This window comes from Rhinopithecus bieti, unplaced genomic scaffold (genome assembly GCF_001698545.2).
Source record: "Rhinopithecus bieti isolate Rb0 unplaced genomic scaffold, ASM169854v2 scaffold_5260, whole genome shotgun sequence".
Taxonomy (NCBI): Eukaryota; Metazoa; Chordata; class Mammalia; order Primates; family Cercopithecidae; genus Rhinopithecus; species Rhinopithecus bieti.
The window spans coordinates 3,157,526-3,172,872 of NW_016805896.1; the positions used below are offsets into that span (position 1 = coordinate 3,157,526).

At 46.4% G+C, this 15,347-nt stretch overlaps 1 protein-coding gene across 1 annotated transcript in view; it reads right to left on the bottom strand.

Annotated features, from left to right (window-relative positions):
* FHOD3 (formin homology 2 domain containing 3) overlaps nt 1-15,347 on the bottom strand; it is a 432,873-nt gene that overhangs the window by 69,310 nt on the left and 348,216 nt on the right. Inside the window, 1 exon segment of the mRNA XM_017873931.1 lies at nt 3,718-4,014. Coding sequence (XP_017729420.1) covers nt 3,718-4,014 — 297 coding nt within the window.

Genomic DNA, 15,347 nt, shown 5'->3' on the forward strand with positions numbered 1-15,347 from the left:
TGAGGCACTATTCACAATAGCAAAGACTTGGAATCAACCCAAATGTCCATCTGTGACAGACTGGATTAAGAAAATGTGGCACATATACACCATGGAATACTATGCAGCCATAAAAAAGGATGAGTTTGCGTCCTTTGTAGGGACATGGATGCAGCTGGAAACCATCATTCTTAGCAAACTATCACAAGAACAGAAAACCAAACACCGCATGTTCTCACTCATAGGTGGGAACTGAACAATGAGATCACTTGGACTCGGGAAGGGGAACATCACACACTGGGGCATATCATGGGGAGGGGGAGTTATACATGATATAAATGATGAATTGATGGGTGCTGACGAGTTGATGGGGGCAGCACACCAACATGGCACAAATATACATATGTAACAAACCTGCACGTTATGCACATGTACCCTAGAACTTAAAGTATAATAAAAATAAAAAAAATTAAAAAAAAAAAAATCTCCGTCACATAATTCCAACGTCTGGCTCATCTCAGTGTTGGCATTTGTTTATTGCATTTTCCCATTCAAGATGCGATTGCCTTAGCTCTTGAAATGATGAGTGATTTTTCCATTATGTCTTGGATATTTTGTGCATTATTAGACTTTGGATCCTATCTTATCTGTTAGTAGGTAGTCAGCCTTTTTAGGTATAGCATACAGATGCTGGTGGAGGGAGATGTTCAGCTCCCTGCTGGATCCTGCTGTCACCACCCCAGCAAGAGTGCTGACTCACACAGGCTCATTGCAGATGAGGAGGGTAGAAGGTCAGTGCCCCCTCCCTTGGCCCCACTACCTTCCCAGGGAAATTAAATCACTGACTCACATTGCCGTATCGCCTCCAAATGAAGCCAGAGGTTCAGCTCCCTATCAGTCTCCATTGACTCTGGGTCAGGTTTTTCATTAGTGCCTGTCTAGGGTACAACAAGTATTAATAAGTAAAAAGCCTGTGTTCCGTTCTGTTAGGCAATCCTTTTCCCAGTCCTTTGGCTAGGGAAATAAGCTTTACTTGGAACTTCACTGTCATGTAATTTAAGTCTAGAGCTTCCTAGGCTGTCTGCATTCTTCTTTCCACATTTCACAGTCCTCCTCTGATGGATTGTTCTGGTATTCTCAGGGTGTTGCTATGTTGGTTGTAAGAGGGGAGAACCCAGGAGCAATGAAGCTTCCCCATCTTAGCCAGACTCCTCTTCATTTATTCATCGATTGTTTTGTGAGACCCTGCTAGGAAGTGAGCACTCACAATGAATAGACAGACATCCCCATCCTCACAAAGCTGACATTCAAGTGGAGACAAAGGACAATTATACAAGTAATTATAAAAAAGCATAATTCATGCTATGATAAAGCTTCTCACATGCATGCCCTAGAGTAGAAGACATGAAACAAAGAAAAATTGAACCACATAACTGGAATGAGACTTTTTCAAGTCCTACAAATTCATTTTTGACATAGTCATTAGAAATACGTTTGGGAATCATTTTAATTATCTCTAAGGTTGCTCTGTGATTTGACAGCACTCTGAAAAGCAAGAGCTATAATGACATAGCTGCCCTGACTCCACAGTGGCCGATGATGCCTGTGAACAGTGAGATATTTTAGGATCCAATAAGCTACAGTAAATAAACATGACGAAATCTCTTAACAGCACCGGAGCAAAGCAGAAAAATCATTGCAAAGCCCTAATTCCTGCTTCTAAACACTTGGACACTGCCCACTTTTGGTAGAAAGTCAATGGTTCTTCACTGGGAGCACTTTCCATTTTTGGAAAATTGTCCTTATTTGGAAGAATACTGGACAATCTGACCCAAGAAAGCTCTGTAGCCTGGTATATTTTTACTAATCCAATTTCTTGATATATTTTAGGCCTGCTAAACCCAGTTATGATGAATAATTCTTAAAGCTATTCCTAATAAATAAAACATGATTTAAGACCAATCTGACCAGTAAGACTTACCCTACATCCAGTATTACCACAATAATTACAGTAATATGAATAAGAAGTAGAATTTGGGGGACTAACTGTATCTGACTTTGAAAGAAACTAAGTAAATATCAGTATATATAATACCTTTTGACACATACATATTCAACCAAATGAAGACACTGGATTTTCAATGCAATAATTCCTAATATGTAAACTAATAGTCTTTTATCTTCTCTTTTTTACTGCATCATAGTGACCAGCAATATAAAGTATAAAATCTAGTAGTATATTCTAACTGGGAAAAATCCAAATAGTAACTATTTTAGACTATGCCATTGATTGACAGGTCTATTGGAAGACATTCTGGTTTCATTCATTCGTTCATCCACGCTTCTGAGACAATGTATTTTTAATCTGGGAATTAATAAGCTATTCATGGGTCATGGCACTGGCTGGCAGGCCTTGGTAGAGGCGTCATATTGTCCTTTGGGCCTAAGACATTGACTTGAGTGGGTACCACTCATATGCAGCTTAACGAAAGCTGGTCCATTAGACCTGACTCCACTGGTTAGGAGTGTTTGTTGAAAAGGAGGCATTCTACCACCTTGATAGCACGTAAGTCATGGGTAGGAAAAGTAACCCTCTGATGTCACAGATCGTATGAACTATTTATAATTCCTATAACCCTCTATGGCGCCCTCCTCAAGTCCTTGGTGAGGTTCTTTCAAGCTAAACCAAACCTATAATCTAACATTCCATTTGGTCCCTAATTCTAAAGTTACCATTCACAGGAGAACTGAATGAGTATTAAGCGTAACACCAAAAAGATATACTTCCATAAGGAAAAGCTTGTTCTTTATACAAAGAAAAGAATGGTTATGAGTATATTTTATTTTATTTTATTTTTTGAGACGGAGTCTCGCTGTGTCGCCCAGGCTGGAGTGTAGTGGCCAGATCTCAGCTCACTGCAAGCTCCGCCTCCCAGGTTCACGCCATTCTCCTGCCTCAGCCTCCCGAGTAGCTGGGACTACAGGCGCCCGCCACCTCGCCCGGCTAGTTTTTTGTATTTTTTAGTAGAGACGGGGTTTCACCGTGTTCGCCAGGATGGTCTCGATCTCCTGACCTCGGAATCCACCCGTCGCGGCCTCCCAAAGTGCTGGGATTACAGGCTTGAGCCACCGCGCCCGGCCCGGTTATGAGTATAATGTCGAAAACAAATTATCCATATTCCAGTACATCAAATTGACCTCAGTACACTGCGTACCACAATTTTTTGGAAACACTCATTCAATCCATTTAAACAAATCTTTTCCAGTCTGAAATGTCCAGTCAAAATGATTAACACTCTTCAGTAATCACATTTTTAAAGGAATAGACGACAATGTGACAGTTTCTAAACTTCTATCGAAACTGGAAAAAGCCTTACTATTATCAACCTTACTATTATTCACAATGGAACAGTCAGGGGAAGTGAGAGGTTTCTCTTCTGGGGCTTATTCCTCAGGAAAAGCCCTCACTTATCGGGGCCCTTTTCCTCAGGTGTGGAGGTAATGAATGTGATGGTGTGGCAGAGGGTTTGGGGGCCGTCTTTCTACAGGGCAGAAAGCTGCTGGCTGGCTGCCAGCATGGCCACACGCCTCGTCCCCAGACACTGGGTGACACAGCCGCATGAGTGGGTTGACCTAGGTCACCTCAGAGACCAGCTTGCGGACAGGCTCTTAGCGAACCAGCCCCTGCACCCCAGGCCTCCCTGGCACATGCCGACTGAAACAAGGGGCTTCATTTACCAGTCGTCCTGTCCCCGGAGAGCTTGTCCTCCTTCTCCTCCCTCTCCAATGTGCTGCTGGAGGACGAGACGCTGGAGGCAGAGCAGTTGTCCCTTTCGTTCACCCCCTCGTTCTGCCTCTCTTTTTCACTGAGGGAGGCTCTTTCTTCCGGCTCTTGCTCTAGTGCCCGCTCCACTTCGGTCTCTGCACCCTCGTGGGCAGAGGCTATGTCCTGGCCAGCTTCATCAGCAATCTGCCCTGCCCCTGCCTCTGGTTCCGGTTCTGCCTCTGATTCAGGCTCAGGATCCCCGGCACTTGCTGGTGGAGACAACAATGGAGATTATATTGACAACAGATTTCTTGGAAGGGTGATGTGAGGTGAGAATGGATGTGAGGTTGATTTCTCTGTTGTGGGCAGATGTCCAAAGACAGCCCCTAAGAGACCTATCCCCTGGCTATTCAAACACTCACGGAGGCAATGCCGTGAAGGGATTGTGCAGATGACAGGAAAGTCCCAGTCAGTGACCTTACGATATGGAGAGTAACTAGATGAGTTGGATCCAATCAGGAAAGCCTTTTAAAGGCAGACAGTTTTCCAACTGGCAGCAGAAAAGGAAGTCAGAGATTCGAAGCAGGAGAAGGATCTGCCACATCACTACTGCTTGACTGACAGGGAATGCAGGTGGCCTCTAGAAACTGAGAACCACCTCTGGTCAGCAGCCTACCAGAACAGGGACCTCAGTTCTGCAGGCACAGAGACCTGGATGTTGCTATCACCCTCAGCGAGGCTGGAGGTGGACTGTTCCCAGAGTCTCCTAGTAAGAGCTCAGCCAGCCGCAGCCTTAATTTCAGCCTTGTGGCAGTGGACAGCCAAGGTCAAGAGCTCAGTTGAGCTGTGCTAAACTTCTGACAGATGGAAACTGTGAGATAATAAACGAGTGTTGTTTCCAATCGCTATGTCTGTGGAAACTTGTTACACAGCAATACGAAACTAATATGTAACCCTATTGCCTGTTTGGGGAAAGAGAAACAAAATCCATGGTGGATCAAGCTGATGAAAATCAGCTAACGTGTTCTGAAATCAGTTGGCTGAACCAGTGAGGTTCATCACCCTTCTCTTGGGTTATGTTTGCTCATAATGTGAAGTTAGTTTGATTTTGAAAGCAGTTTAGAAGAATCACTCATGGTCACAGTCTATTTGCAAACCTATCAAGGCTGGAGATCTGATGCTGTCACTGAGGTAAGATGATCATGTTCTCACTCACGTGACACTCTAGGGAACAGAGAAATGGCACAATCTGGCTTATGCATTTTTTTTTTTTTTTTTTTTGCTAAGCAAAGCTCTCAGCTATGAGCTGTGGATATGTAGCAAAATGATTGAGAATACACAAAATTCTGAGCCAACTGCCACACATGAAGGCTGGAGGAGGGCGGCTCACTCTTAAAGGAACTGCCCTCAGGCTGAGCAAAGCCACTCCTCTGGAACCCTGGCAACGGACTCTAAGGGCGTGTGCTTGAACTCTCGGTACACACTGCTCAAAGCAACACAGAAATTCTGGCAGGGTCTGCACATGGCAGGGGATGAGAGGGACCTGCCCAGACTCCATGAGAACATGCAGATCATGGCAGCTCTCTGTGGAGGCATCCTGCTGCACCAGGTAATGGGCACGGCTGGCCATGGGGCACACAGAACCAGCCCTTCAGCAGGCTGGGCATGGGCATTACTAAGGGGGAGGGACATTCAGACCTTACGAGGCATGGGGTCCAGCTAACCCCAGCTTCCCAGCAACTCATTCTTCAGGACCCACAAGGCCATTACCCCCAATCCTTCATCTGCTCTCAGGTTGCCATCCTCTGAGGATGAGTAAGGGAGTTAGCTGGGCAGGGAAGATGCAGTGGAGAGGATGAAATACCACCTTTCCTTATGTTCCTGGGCAACTTCCAAATCCCACTCCTCTGTGGGAATGTCCCTGAGTGCCAGGTAGGAATTTGGGGGTGGAGGAGTAAATTTCTCTCCTCTGATTACAGGTTGTAGTTGTGCATCTTCTACTGGGAACTCCAGCCTGGGGCAGGAACCTGCTTCCCGGGAAGGCTGGAGAACATGGGGAGGGGCAGCAAAGTCCTCTCTGCAGCTGAGGGGCTGTCCCTCCTGGGCATCCCAAGAGGGGAACTGGAGATCTGAGGGCACAGTTTCCAGACAGAGAGGCATGGGTGGCAGTCACAGAAGGAAACCAGTGGGCACACAGCTGTGAGGCTGCGCGCCTGAGAATGAGAGCATCATACACTCTTCCTTAAAAGTAAAAACTGTGTTGGGTCATGGGATGGAGTGAACAGCCCTTTTAGAAACATTCCCTTTGGTACTGAAGGAATTTTTATGGTAATTTCTTTTTCATCTGATAATAGAGTATTTAGGAGAGATACAAAACCCCATTAGTTTTACAAGCATGGCAAGAGCACGGCCTCAGCGGCGGCAGCGTCATCATTTGGTTGACAGAAAGCACATGTTTTTGCACACATGGACTTCAAAATAGCCACATCAAAATAAAAATGTGTTTCCAACAGCCCAGCATGTGGCATGGACTGAAGTTTTAATTGGTAAGCATATGGTGAAAACCAGCAAGGGCCCCTCCTGGTGGTTTCATCACAGACAGGGACGCGGGGTCAGTTGGCTGCCATAAGCCTGTGTCTACTCACCACCCCCAGGGGTCTGGGCAGAGTAGGGAGGCTCTGTGATTGATGGCTGTTTGACTTCAGCCTGTGTGTGTGCACTGCCGTGTTCCATTCCACTGAATATGCAGGACTCTACCCAAGCAGCGGCTCTGGCCCTGAGCAGGTGAGCTAACAGACACACAAGATCTGGAAAAGCCACGCTCTTGCGGGGGAGCAGTACAATTTCATTCCAATACACTAGGGCCTAACTTCTTGGAATCACATATTTCAATCTGTGATTTCAACCACTGGGGTGGTTTCTTTTTGTCATGACTGCTGGGGAGGTAGTAATTGGCAAAGTCATCTCCTGCCCAGAATACATGACTCAGTGTCTACAAGGTCTGATTGCAAATCTGAGGCCGTCCTAATGATAAACAAATTAAATAACTGTCACACACGTTCAAGTCAAGCAAAACTGCCAGGGTCCATGGTAGAGCCCTTCTCCAGCTGTCTTAACCAAACACAGGAAAGTTGCCTGAGGGCCAAGACCCTGCCTTCCTCTCCTGCTGGAGAGCCCCAGCGTGGTCCTGGGGCCAGCGTCTGCTCACAGCATTCTTGTTGATATTCAGAAAGCACCCAGGACAGCTCTGAGACTCCACACCGAACTCCGGAACATTTCTCCTCCCCTTTCCCATTATCTTTCAGCAGGATTTCCCTCACTCATACTTCCTTCCGTGCGCGTGCACAGACACACACACGCGCGCAGACACACACACACCCAGCTCCTTCTGAGTTAGTGTCTCTAAGCCAGGTCTGCTGCCCGCTGGGTGGATGCAGGAAAAAGTCTCATTTATACCCACCAAGTCCCCAGGAAACAGGAGAAGCCATATAATCCTGTAGGAAAAGTCCTAAAGGGAGCTACGACCTTTGGCAACAACTAGGGAGGAAAGGTGTTTGTTTCCCTCCTAGGAACTTCTCACTGTTACCAGTCCCAGAATTTAATGAGCCTTTCTCTGGCCAGACAATGTGGTGTTGGTGGTAAAAGACAGACACAGCGACCCATGAGACTGACCCAGCTGTGTCACAGAGGCTAGAGAGAAGCAGATTAGAGAGATCCTGAACAACCTGCCGTGACATCAATGTGGCAAAAGTGAGCGAGCTCTGCCACCAGTGGGCACAGGGAAACCCCCACCTCTCAACTATCAGCAGACACAATAACAAAAATACGTTTGTAAGAGTGATGGATGTGTAAGATAAAATGCACGGTGCCCTGGGAACGCATGGCAAGGGTCTTTGGCCAGGCCTGGGACATAAGTCTCTGTGGCAAAATAACGTTTAAGTAGAGTCTCAAGGGATAAAAATGAATTAAAAGAGGGGAAACACTGAGAGTGTCCTGGGCAGAGGGAAGTGCACATGCAGGGACCCAGAGCCCATTGCGTGCCAGAGGGAACGAAAGCTGTGTGGCCTGGCAGGAGGAGTGAGAGGAGGTTTGGGTGGCTGTCGGGGCCAGGGCAACCAGCCCTGTGTATTGATGGAGGGATCTGGGACTTTACCCTAAGGGCAGTGATGGTTGTTCTGGGTTTCATTTAGTCTGAGGTGAGCCCTGTCTCCACCTGCATCACAGGCAAGCGAGGCTTCCTGCTGGAAACAGCTTGGGTGTGCCTGCGAGCTGTGGGGTGAGGCCCCTAGTCAGTGTGGAGTCAAGAGTCCACGAAGCGGCCGGGCGCGGTGGCTCAAGCCTGTAATCCCAGCACTTTGGGAGGCCGAGACGGGCAGATCACAAGGTCAGGAGATCGAGAACATCCTGGCTAACACGGTGAAACCCCGTCTCTACTAAAAAAAATACAAAAAACTAGCCGGGCGAGGTGGCGGGCTCCTGTAGTCCCAGCTACTCAGGAGGCTGAGGCAGGTGAATGGCGTGAACCCGGGAGGCGGAGCTTGCAGTGAGCTGAGATCTGGCCACTGCACTCCAGCCTGGGTGACAGAGCGAGACGAGACTCCGTCTCAAAAAAAAAAAAAAAAAAAAAAAAGAGTCCACGAAGCAAACCCTTAGAGAGAGAGAGACAGAGGAGGAAGAGGGGAACGGCAATCAGTGGAGCTCAAGAGAAAAAGAAAATAAAAACACAGCACCACTGGAAGAACACATGGGAAAGGGATTAAGACTCTGAACAGCAGGAGGTTTTTCCATCCCAGACATCAGCTGGGGGAGGAACTCCGTTCACACAGGAGCAGGGCAGGGAGTTAGCAGGGCTGCTGGCTCCCTTTGAGGAATGGTTACTGAGCACTTCACAGGAACCGCCTTCCAAAGCCCTCACAGCCTTTCTATGGGGAGGGCTCTGGTATTGCCCTCAGAAACCTGAGGCCAGGAGAGAACAGTGAAGGCCCGTGCCAGGGTGGTCAGGTTGCAAGGAGCAGAGTGTCCCTTCCCCAGCATGTAATGCCTCTAAGAACTCTGCAGCAGCATCTTCAAGGGAGGCTCAGGAGTGACAGTGATACCCCAGACCCGGCAGGTCAGGAGATGCCAGGGCTTGCCACGCTTTTCCATAACTACCTTGGATGGAGGAGGGACACAAAGATCTGACTGCATCTCCTGGGCTGTGCAAGGCGGGAGGGGAACTGCAGGAAGGACTTGGGTCAGGTGCCCAGGCAATCCTTCTCCTAGCAGTGGATGTGCATTTGGAAATAAAAGGAAGACATAGCAAGGAATGCCTGGTAACATTACAGGCATCCAAAACCGGGATCCATCTTCCTGAATCACAGCCCAAGAGTGCAGACCGATGGGATCTCAGCATTGCCAGGATGCATTTAGCAAAGACCAGAAAAATGTGTTTGGCCAGAGCCTGTGCTGACCTGGCTCTGAGGGCTTGCAGCTAGATTTGAAGGTTGGGGTAGGGGGAATACAAGGGCCAAATAAAAAAATCAACACTAAACTGCATAAAAGGATGAGGTAATGGATACTTTTTGCAAGGAGGAAGAAATAATAGAAAAGAAGGGGTCCAGGGTATCCTCAAAGTGACATAACAGGGAACTAGGCTGTCATCAGCTTGTAGGGAAGAACCCATAACCAGAACACAGCCACTAAAAGGAATTCTTCACACCAAAGAAACAGACATTACTGGAGTGAGAGAAGCTGGGAAACCAGGATGGGAATCTATCAACATGAGAACCCCACAGCATGGGGGAGAAGCTAAGTGCTTGTCTTAGGTATGAGAATGTAAAGGCTGCCCCATCAGATGGAGAATGTGACCATGCTTTCCTCAGGCAGATCACAAAATGGGGAGAGAAATGAGGAACGAGTCGGCCTGAGGACTTCAGCCAGCTGGTCCCTGTGCAAAGTCAGCCAGGGCAGACCATCGCTCACTCACACAATCTCGTTTTCTTTCTCCCTCCCAAATCCCAACATCAACTCCTCATCTGGTCCCCAAAACCTCACTGGACATCAGGTCCTGCTTGCCTAGTGCAGTAAAAATCAAACTCACTACATATTGAGCACCTTCTATACCCGGGTGCTGTGCTAGGAATCATATTACATCATCTTTAGTTCCCATACCTACAATATGAAGTGAAGATTGATGTCCCCACATGAGAAATAAGGAAACACGTTCAGAGAGGTTAAGCAACTTGCCCAGAGCTACACAGCAGGCTGGCTACTCTCTGACTGTTTGATCCATGCTCTGTTCTGCTCTGCACCTGAGGATGCTGACCCCCGCAGAGAACACCACCTGTATTTGCTCTCCCTCTCCCTGGCTCAGCCCCTGGAGGTTCTAGCAAAGGTAGGAAGAAGGAAGCTAGGATATTAACACCCCTGCTTCCTTCACGTAGGGCCCTAGTTTGGCAGAGGTTGTCAGGCCACTGTTTCTGTCCCTTGGTCTCTCTCCTCTGGCCACAGCTCTTACCAAGTCCTAGTCATTCACCAAGTTCCGTCAGGCCTGAAGGTGAGAACAGTGTCCCATTACTGCTAGTCTCTGGGTGAAGCATCACTACAGTTTCATGGTCTCATGACCTCCCTATACCTCTGTAAACAGTCCCTTCACTGAATATCTTCAGCAATCCTCTGACCAACAGGACCTCACTGCTAAGCAGAGCTCATGCTAACGGAGCTTGGATTTGAACCTGGATCAGCTGGACTACAAAGCTTGGGATGTTAATCACAGGGTTATACTGTGTGGTGGTGACTTAAGCAATCAAGGAGAAAGATCTAATCATTCCTGAACACGCGCACGCACACACACACGGCAGGAATGTTTTAATTCTGCTTTCATCCATGTCCCTCACAGCTGAGTTTAGAGTGTCCGATTAGAATTTCTGGTCATGCAACTTTTCTTTGAAGAGATAAATTGATGGTAGAGTTTTGAACTTGATACATCTCTGGGTGGCTTCAGTTGATTTCAATCTGTGGTAGTGCCTTGATGACTGCCAGGACTTGGCTTTCTGGCAGGTCTTATGAAACCAAGGGCTGGGCCAGCCAGTTCTATAATAGTTGCTCCAAACTGTGTAGATTCCAGGGACCTCCCCAGCTCAGAGCTAATAACTAACACGATTGACTACAGACGTGTGTTCTAATCACAGAAATCTGAAAAAGGTCCCAAAAGAAAAAAGCTTACAACTTTGAAAATCCTTTAGACTTTGCCTTTGGTGTTAGACCAGTTCTTGCTAGGTTGTTCACTTGGATTCACTCTAGAGCAAGGTTTCTCAGCCTGGCTACCTGGGTATTCTAGGTTGAATAACTCCTTCTTCTGGGAGACTGCCTCATGAGCCGTAGGATGTTTAGCAGAATCCCTGGTTTCTACTCACTAGAGGCTTCAGCACCAACCCTCCACTTCTCCTCTGCTATTGTGGCAACTGAAAATGTCTCCAGACACTGCCAAATGTCCCCCAGAAGAGCAAAATCACCCCTGGTTGAGAATCACTGCTCTACAGGAATAGTTGCACGACGATAGGCACAAACTCAGCTTCACAAAAGAAACTCTACTCAAGCCTCACAAAAGAAACAGCTCATCACTTGCAAAATACTGATTTCAATAGCCTAATTTTTATGCCTTAAAAGTTAAGCCATGTTTTGTCCTCAAGTTTCAGAGTTTGGTTTTCCAAAGAGCTTCAGATCTAAGCCCCTCTGAAGATGGATAGTTTTCATCTTCAGAGATGGCTTAGGCCTGAACCTGTTTGACCTGAACAATTTTGACCACGTAGAGTCAAAATTACCTTCAAAAGTCCCTTTGGACAGTGCCACCTTATAGATCCCATAACTTCTCCATAGTTTCGACAATCACGGTTTTAATTCAGTGTCAGTGGAACTCCTTAAGTGCTGGGATTGCATTCATGGGCCATATTACCCCCAAATACAAATCTGTAAACTCTAAAGCAGCAAATTGTTCATACTACAAGGGGCATGTTGGAATCAGGAATGGTTCAAAGAAAAGAAGAAAAGATCCATGTTCCTTGTGGTCATGCTCCCTCAGGGACATACACTTGATATGAATATTAGACAGGATTTAAAGCACTATTTAAATTAGAATTTCCACTTCCCACTCTCTTGCCCCTCAGATTACACTTCTGATAGTGTTCACTTGCTTAATATGTATATAATGCCACTGTAGTATCATATAGGATAAAAAAGAAGACAATTTCAGGCTCAATTATTCTCATATTGATAACATATAGTGTGACTATTCTACTAAAGTTAGATCCTCAGAAAGAAATGGCCCAGATATGTCAACTCTCTGTAAAAGTTTCCTCTCTATTAATTACACCAACATCATTTATTCAGTCCTTATGGAGTGGCCTGCATAGTCAAAGATGTGTCCTCCACCCATGGCTCATGTAATAAATTTCTTCCTGGGTACACAGGAAACAGCTGTCTCTGCAGATTCATGTGTCTGCTTTCTTTTGTCATGCTTGACTATTTGCCAACTCATAACCCATGTACTGAATACCTGGGAATATTCCAAGCACTGGGAATAACAAAGGTGGGCACAGGCACGTGCCCTGCCCTAGGCGCACATAGACACTTGGGAGGAACAAATTATCACATGGACAGTGAAGTAAGCCCTGCATCCCAACTGTGCACAAGATGCAAGGGAAACATAAGAGAAGAACCAAGGAAGGCTTTAGAGAAGAGAAGGTGCCTCAGCTTGATGAACAGTCCAGGGGGCACCCAATGAAAGAGTGTACTCCAAGCACAGAGCATGGCATTTTCAGGTACTGATTGTGGTTTGGTGTGGATGGAGTGTAACATTTGTTGGGGGGTGGCTGTGGTGGTTGGTATGAGTAACAAACAGTCTTGAATGTCATGTAAGATCCGAATTTATGTGGTAGATAATGAAGAGCCACCTGATAATTTTAAGAAAAGGTACACAGATCTTTGTTTTTAATTGGGTTGCTGAGAAGAACCTGGAAGAAGTGAGACCTATCAGAAGTGATTGAAATGGCCCAGATCAGAGATGGTTGAGCCCAGGCCTAAGGCACTGGCAATGAAGAGAAAAGAAAGAGGGCTGATTTGAGAGAAAACAACACAAAAGACACTTGGGGACTGATTGGATGTAAGGTACGTGTTGAAGGAGGAATAAAAAATTATATGTATGTTCCAGCTTCAATGGTTGGGCCAAGAGAGATGGCCTTACCCAGGTGGGGCCTAGAAAATACAAGCAGGTTTGGGGTGGGGGTTTCTGGATGAGAGAAGACATCACCTCCCATCTGAATAGCCCTCAGCCTGGCACCTGGTGGGTCTGAAGGGTCGGAGGGGCATTCAATGGAGATGGCTGGGGAAGTGCAATACACACACCCTGAGCTCAGGGAGGCCAAGGCTGGCGGTACAGACCTTGGGAATTTAAAGCATATGGGAGGTAGGTAAAAATCACAGGTGGAATGCGAGGGCCCAGTGACAGGATGTGGCATGAAAAGAGAGGGGAGCTGTGGAGGAACTTCACAAAAACCCACCACTTAGTAAAAAGGCAGAAGAGGAGTCCATGAGAGGATTGCGACCAAATGATGAGAAAAGACTGAGATGAAATGGTGAGAAAACAATGAGAAATGTACACGACACAAAAGGCAACTATCCTGTTTAGCCTGGAGATTATCTAGAGGACACAGAGGCATCTGGAGGGGGATGGATCCAGAAAGTCAACCAAAAGTGACTTGAACTTCCTGATGTATCTGGCAGAGGCAGCCTTCTCACAGAAGTCAGAACTTCAAAAGGCTCCAAAGATGCACATCACGTCCAGAGGCAGACAAGACACACCACATAGTCACTGAACCCAGAGGTTCTCCTGAAAAAGTGTATTTCAGTTACCAGAAAATCAACGCGAGTGTGTCTTGCTATACTGCAGGTGTTGTCTCATTTTGAACAAATGTGCTCCAGAGATGGATGGGGGAAAGCAGGGCTGCTGGAGGGAAAGTGAGAGTGATGGAGATGGCAGAGTAGTGATTAAGAAATTGAGGATGGACAAGGATGCTAGAAGGAGCCCCAGAGTTATTCTTCTTTGCTAATTTCACTGGTCTCAGTCATTGTCTGGAAATTCAAAGTACCATGGTGGCTCAAGAATCCTCATTGTCCTGATACGTGGAGCCTCCTGACTGCACCTGGAAGCACTGATCCAAGGCTTCCACCTGGGATGAAAGGCGCTGATGTCTCACCCAGCCAACAACCCAGATTCTCTGTGAGTGTCTCCAGATGCAGCAAACTTGTTCATCCCAAGCGCCTGCTCAAGGCAGGGTCTTGCAGCTCCCGAGGCACTTACTTTTTGGTTAAATAAGAATAAGCTAATTGCTGTTCAAAACTTGAATTTTTTGTTTACACTAAACAGACTTTAGGATACAAATTTCAGAGTAAAGGTTGATTTAAAACCATTATAATCTAATATTGGGAAACAATTCTCTACAGCTCTCCCATGTTTCTTCAGTCTTGCAAGCAAAGACACTGATAGCCTTTTTTCTGCACTATCTTTCTAAGGATGTGTGCATAGCAAAGAGCCTTAGAAGACAGAAATAGGGTCTCTCTAGAGCAAAGATGTAGTTGGTTTACTGCCCCCTGTAATAAAGACAATGTCTCCCTCTGGGACAAACGGAAGGCATGTTTACTGCCCATTATAAAAGAGTTCAGGTCCCCAAGGCTCAGGGTTCCTTTCCCCACAATGTGCCTGCAGGTTTTACTGGGCCCTATTCACATCACCCTGTGGGAACTGGGGCTTGGGGAAATGGCACAAATGTTGATACTCTGGTTATTGCTATCACTAGAAGTAATGAAGTCCTTTGTCTCTGACCCAGGAATTTTGTGTCTTCTGCCAGCATCCACGGAATTGTGGCAAGGCAGCATATTAGCTTACAATTAGGGTAATGTTTCAGTCCCTTCACAGCTCTTGACACCTAATAGCTGCCTAGGAAATAATCATTTTGATCAGGTAATATCCACCTCCCCTTCTCTTTTTTTTTTTTTTTTTTTTTTGGAGTTGGGGTCTTGCTCTGTTACCCAGGCTGGAGTGCTGTGGCAAGACCATAGCTCACCGTAGCCTTGAACTCCTGGGTTCAAGCTATCCTCTTGCCTTATAAATAATGCTCTTCTTTACCACCTTTCCCAGTGCTATTCTATGCCTATCTTTACTTAAGGTTTATACCTTGTCTACTTCAGAAGGATTCAATCCTGATTAATGTTTCCAAATATGATGCAAGAAGATACACTGCAGACAAAGTTCACTTCTATGAGGAGAAAAAGGGAAATTTTTAGAGACTGAGAAATGGCAAGGCAGAAAAACTTGATGATTTGCAAAGGCTGCCCACAGCAGGTGTAGCAGGTAGGGCCTCGGCCTTGGGTAGAATTGATGAAAGATTTTGTCCAGTTGACAAAATGGCATCAAGTAGCAGCAGTCAGGTGAGGCAGGGAGGGGGGTAGCCCTGAGTCAAAGAACCACAAGGAATCTAGTTTCCTGCCAATTCATGAAACACTGAACTGGAGGCATCCAAAAGGTTTATGCAAGAGAAGTAGCATGCAGTGTTAGGCTGATGATGGA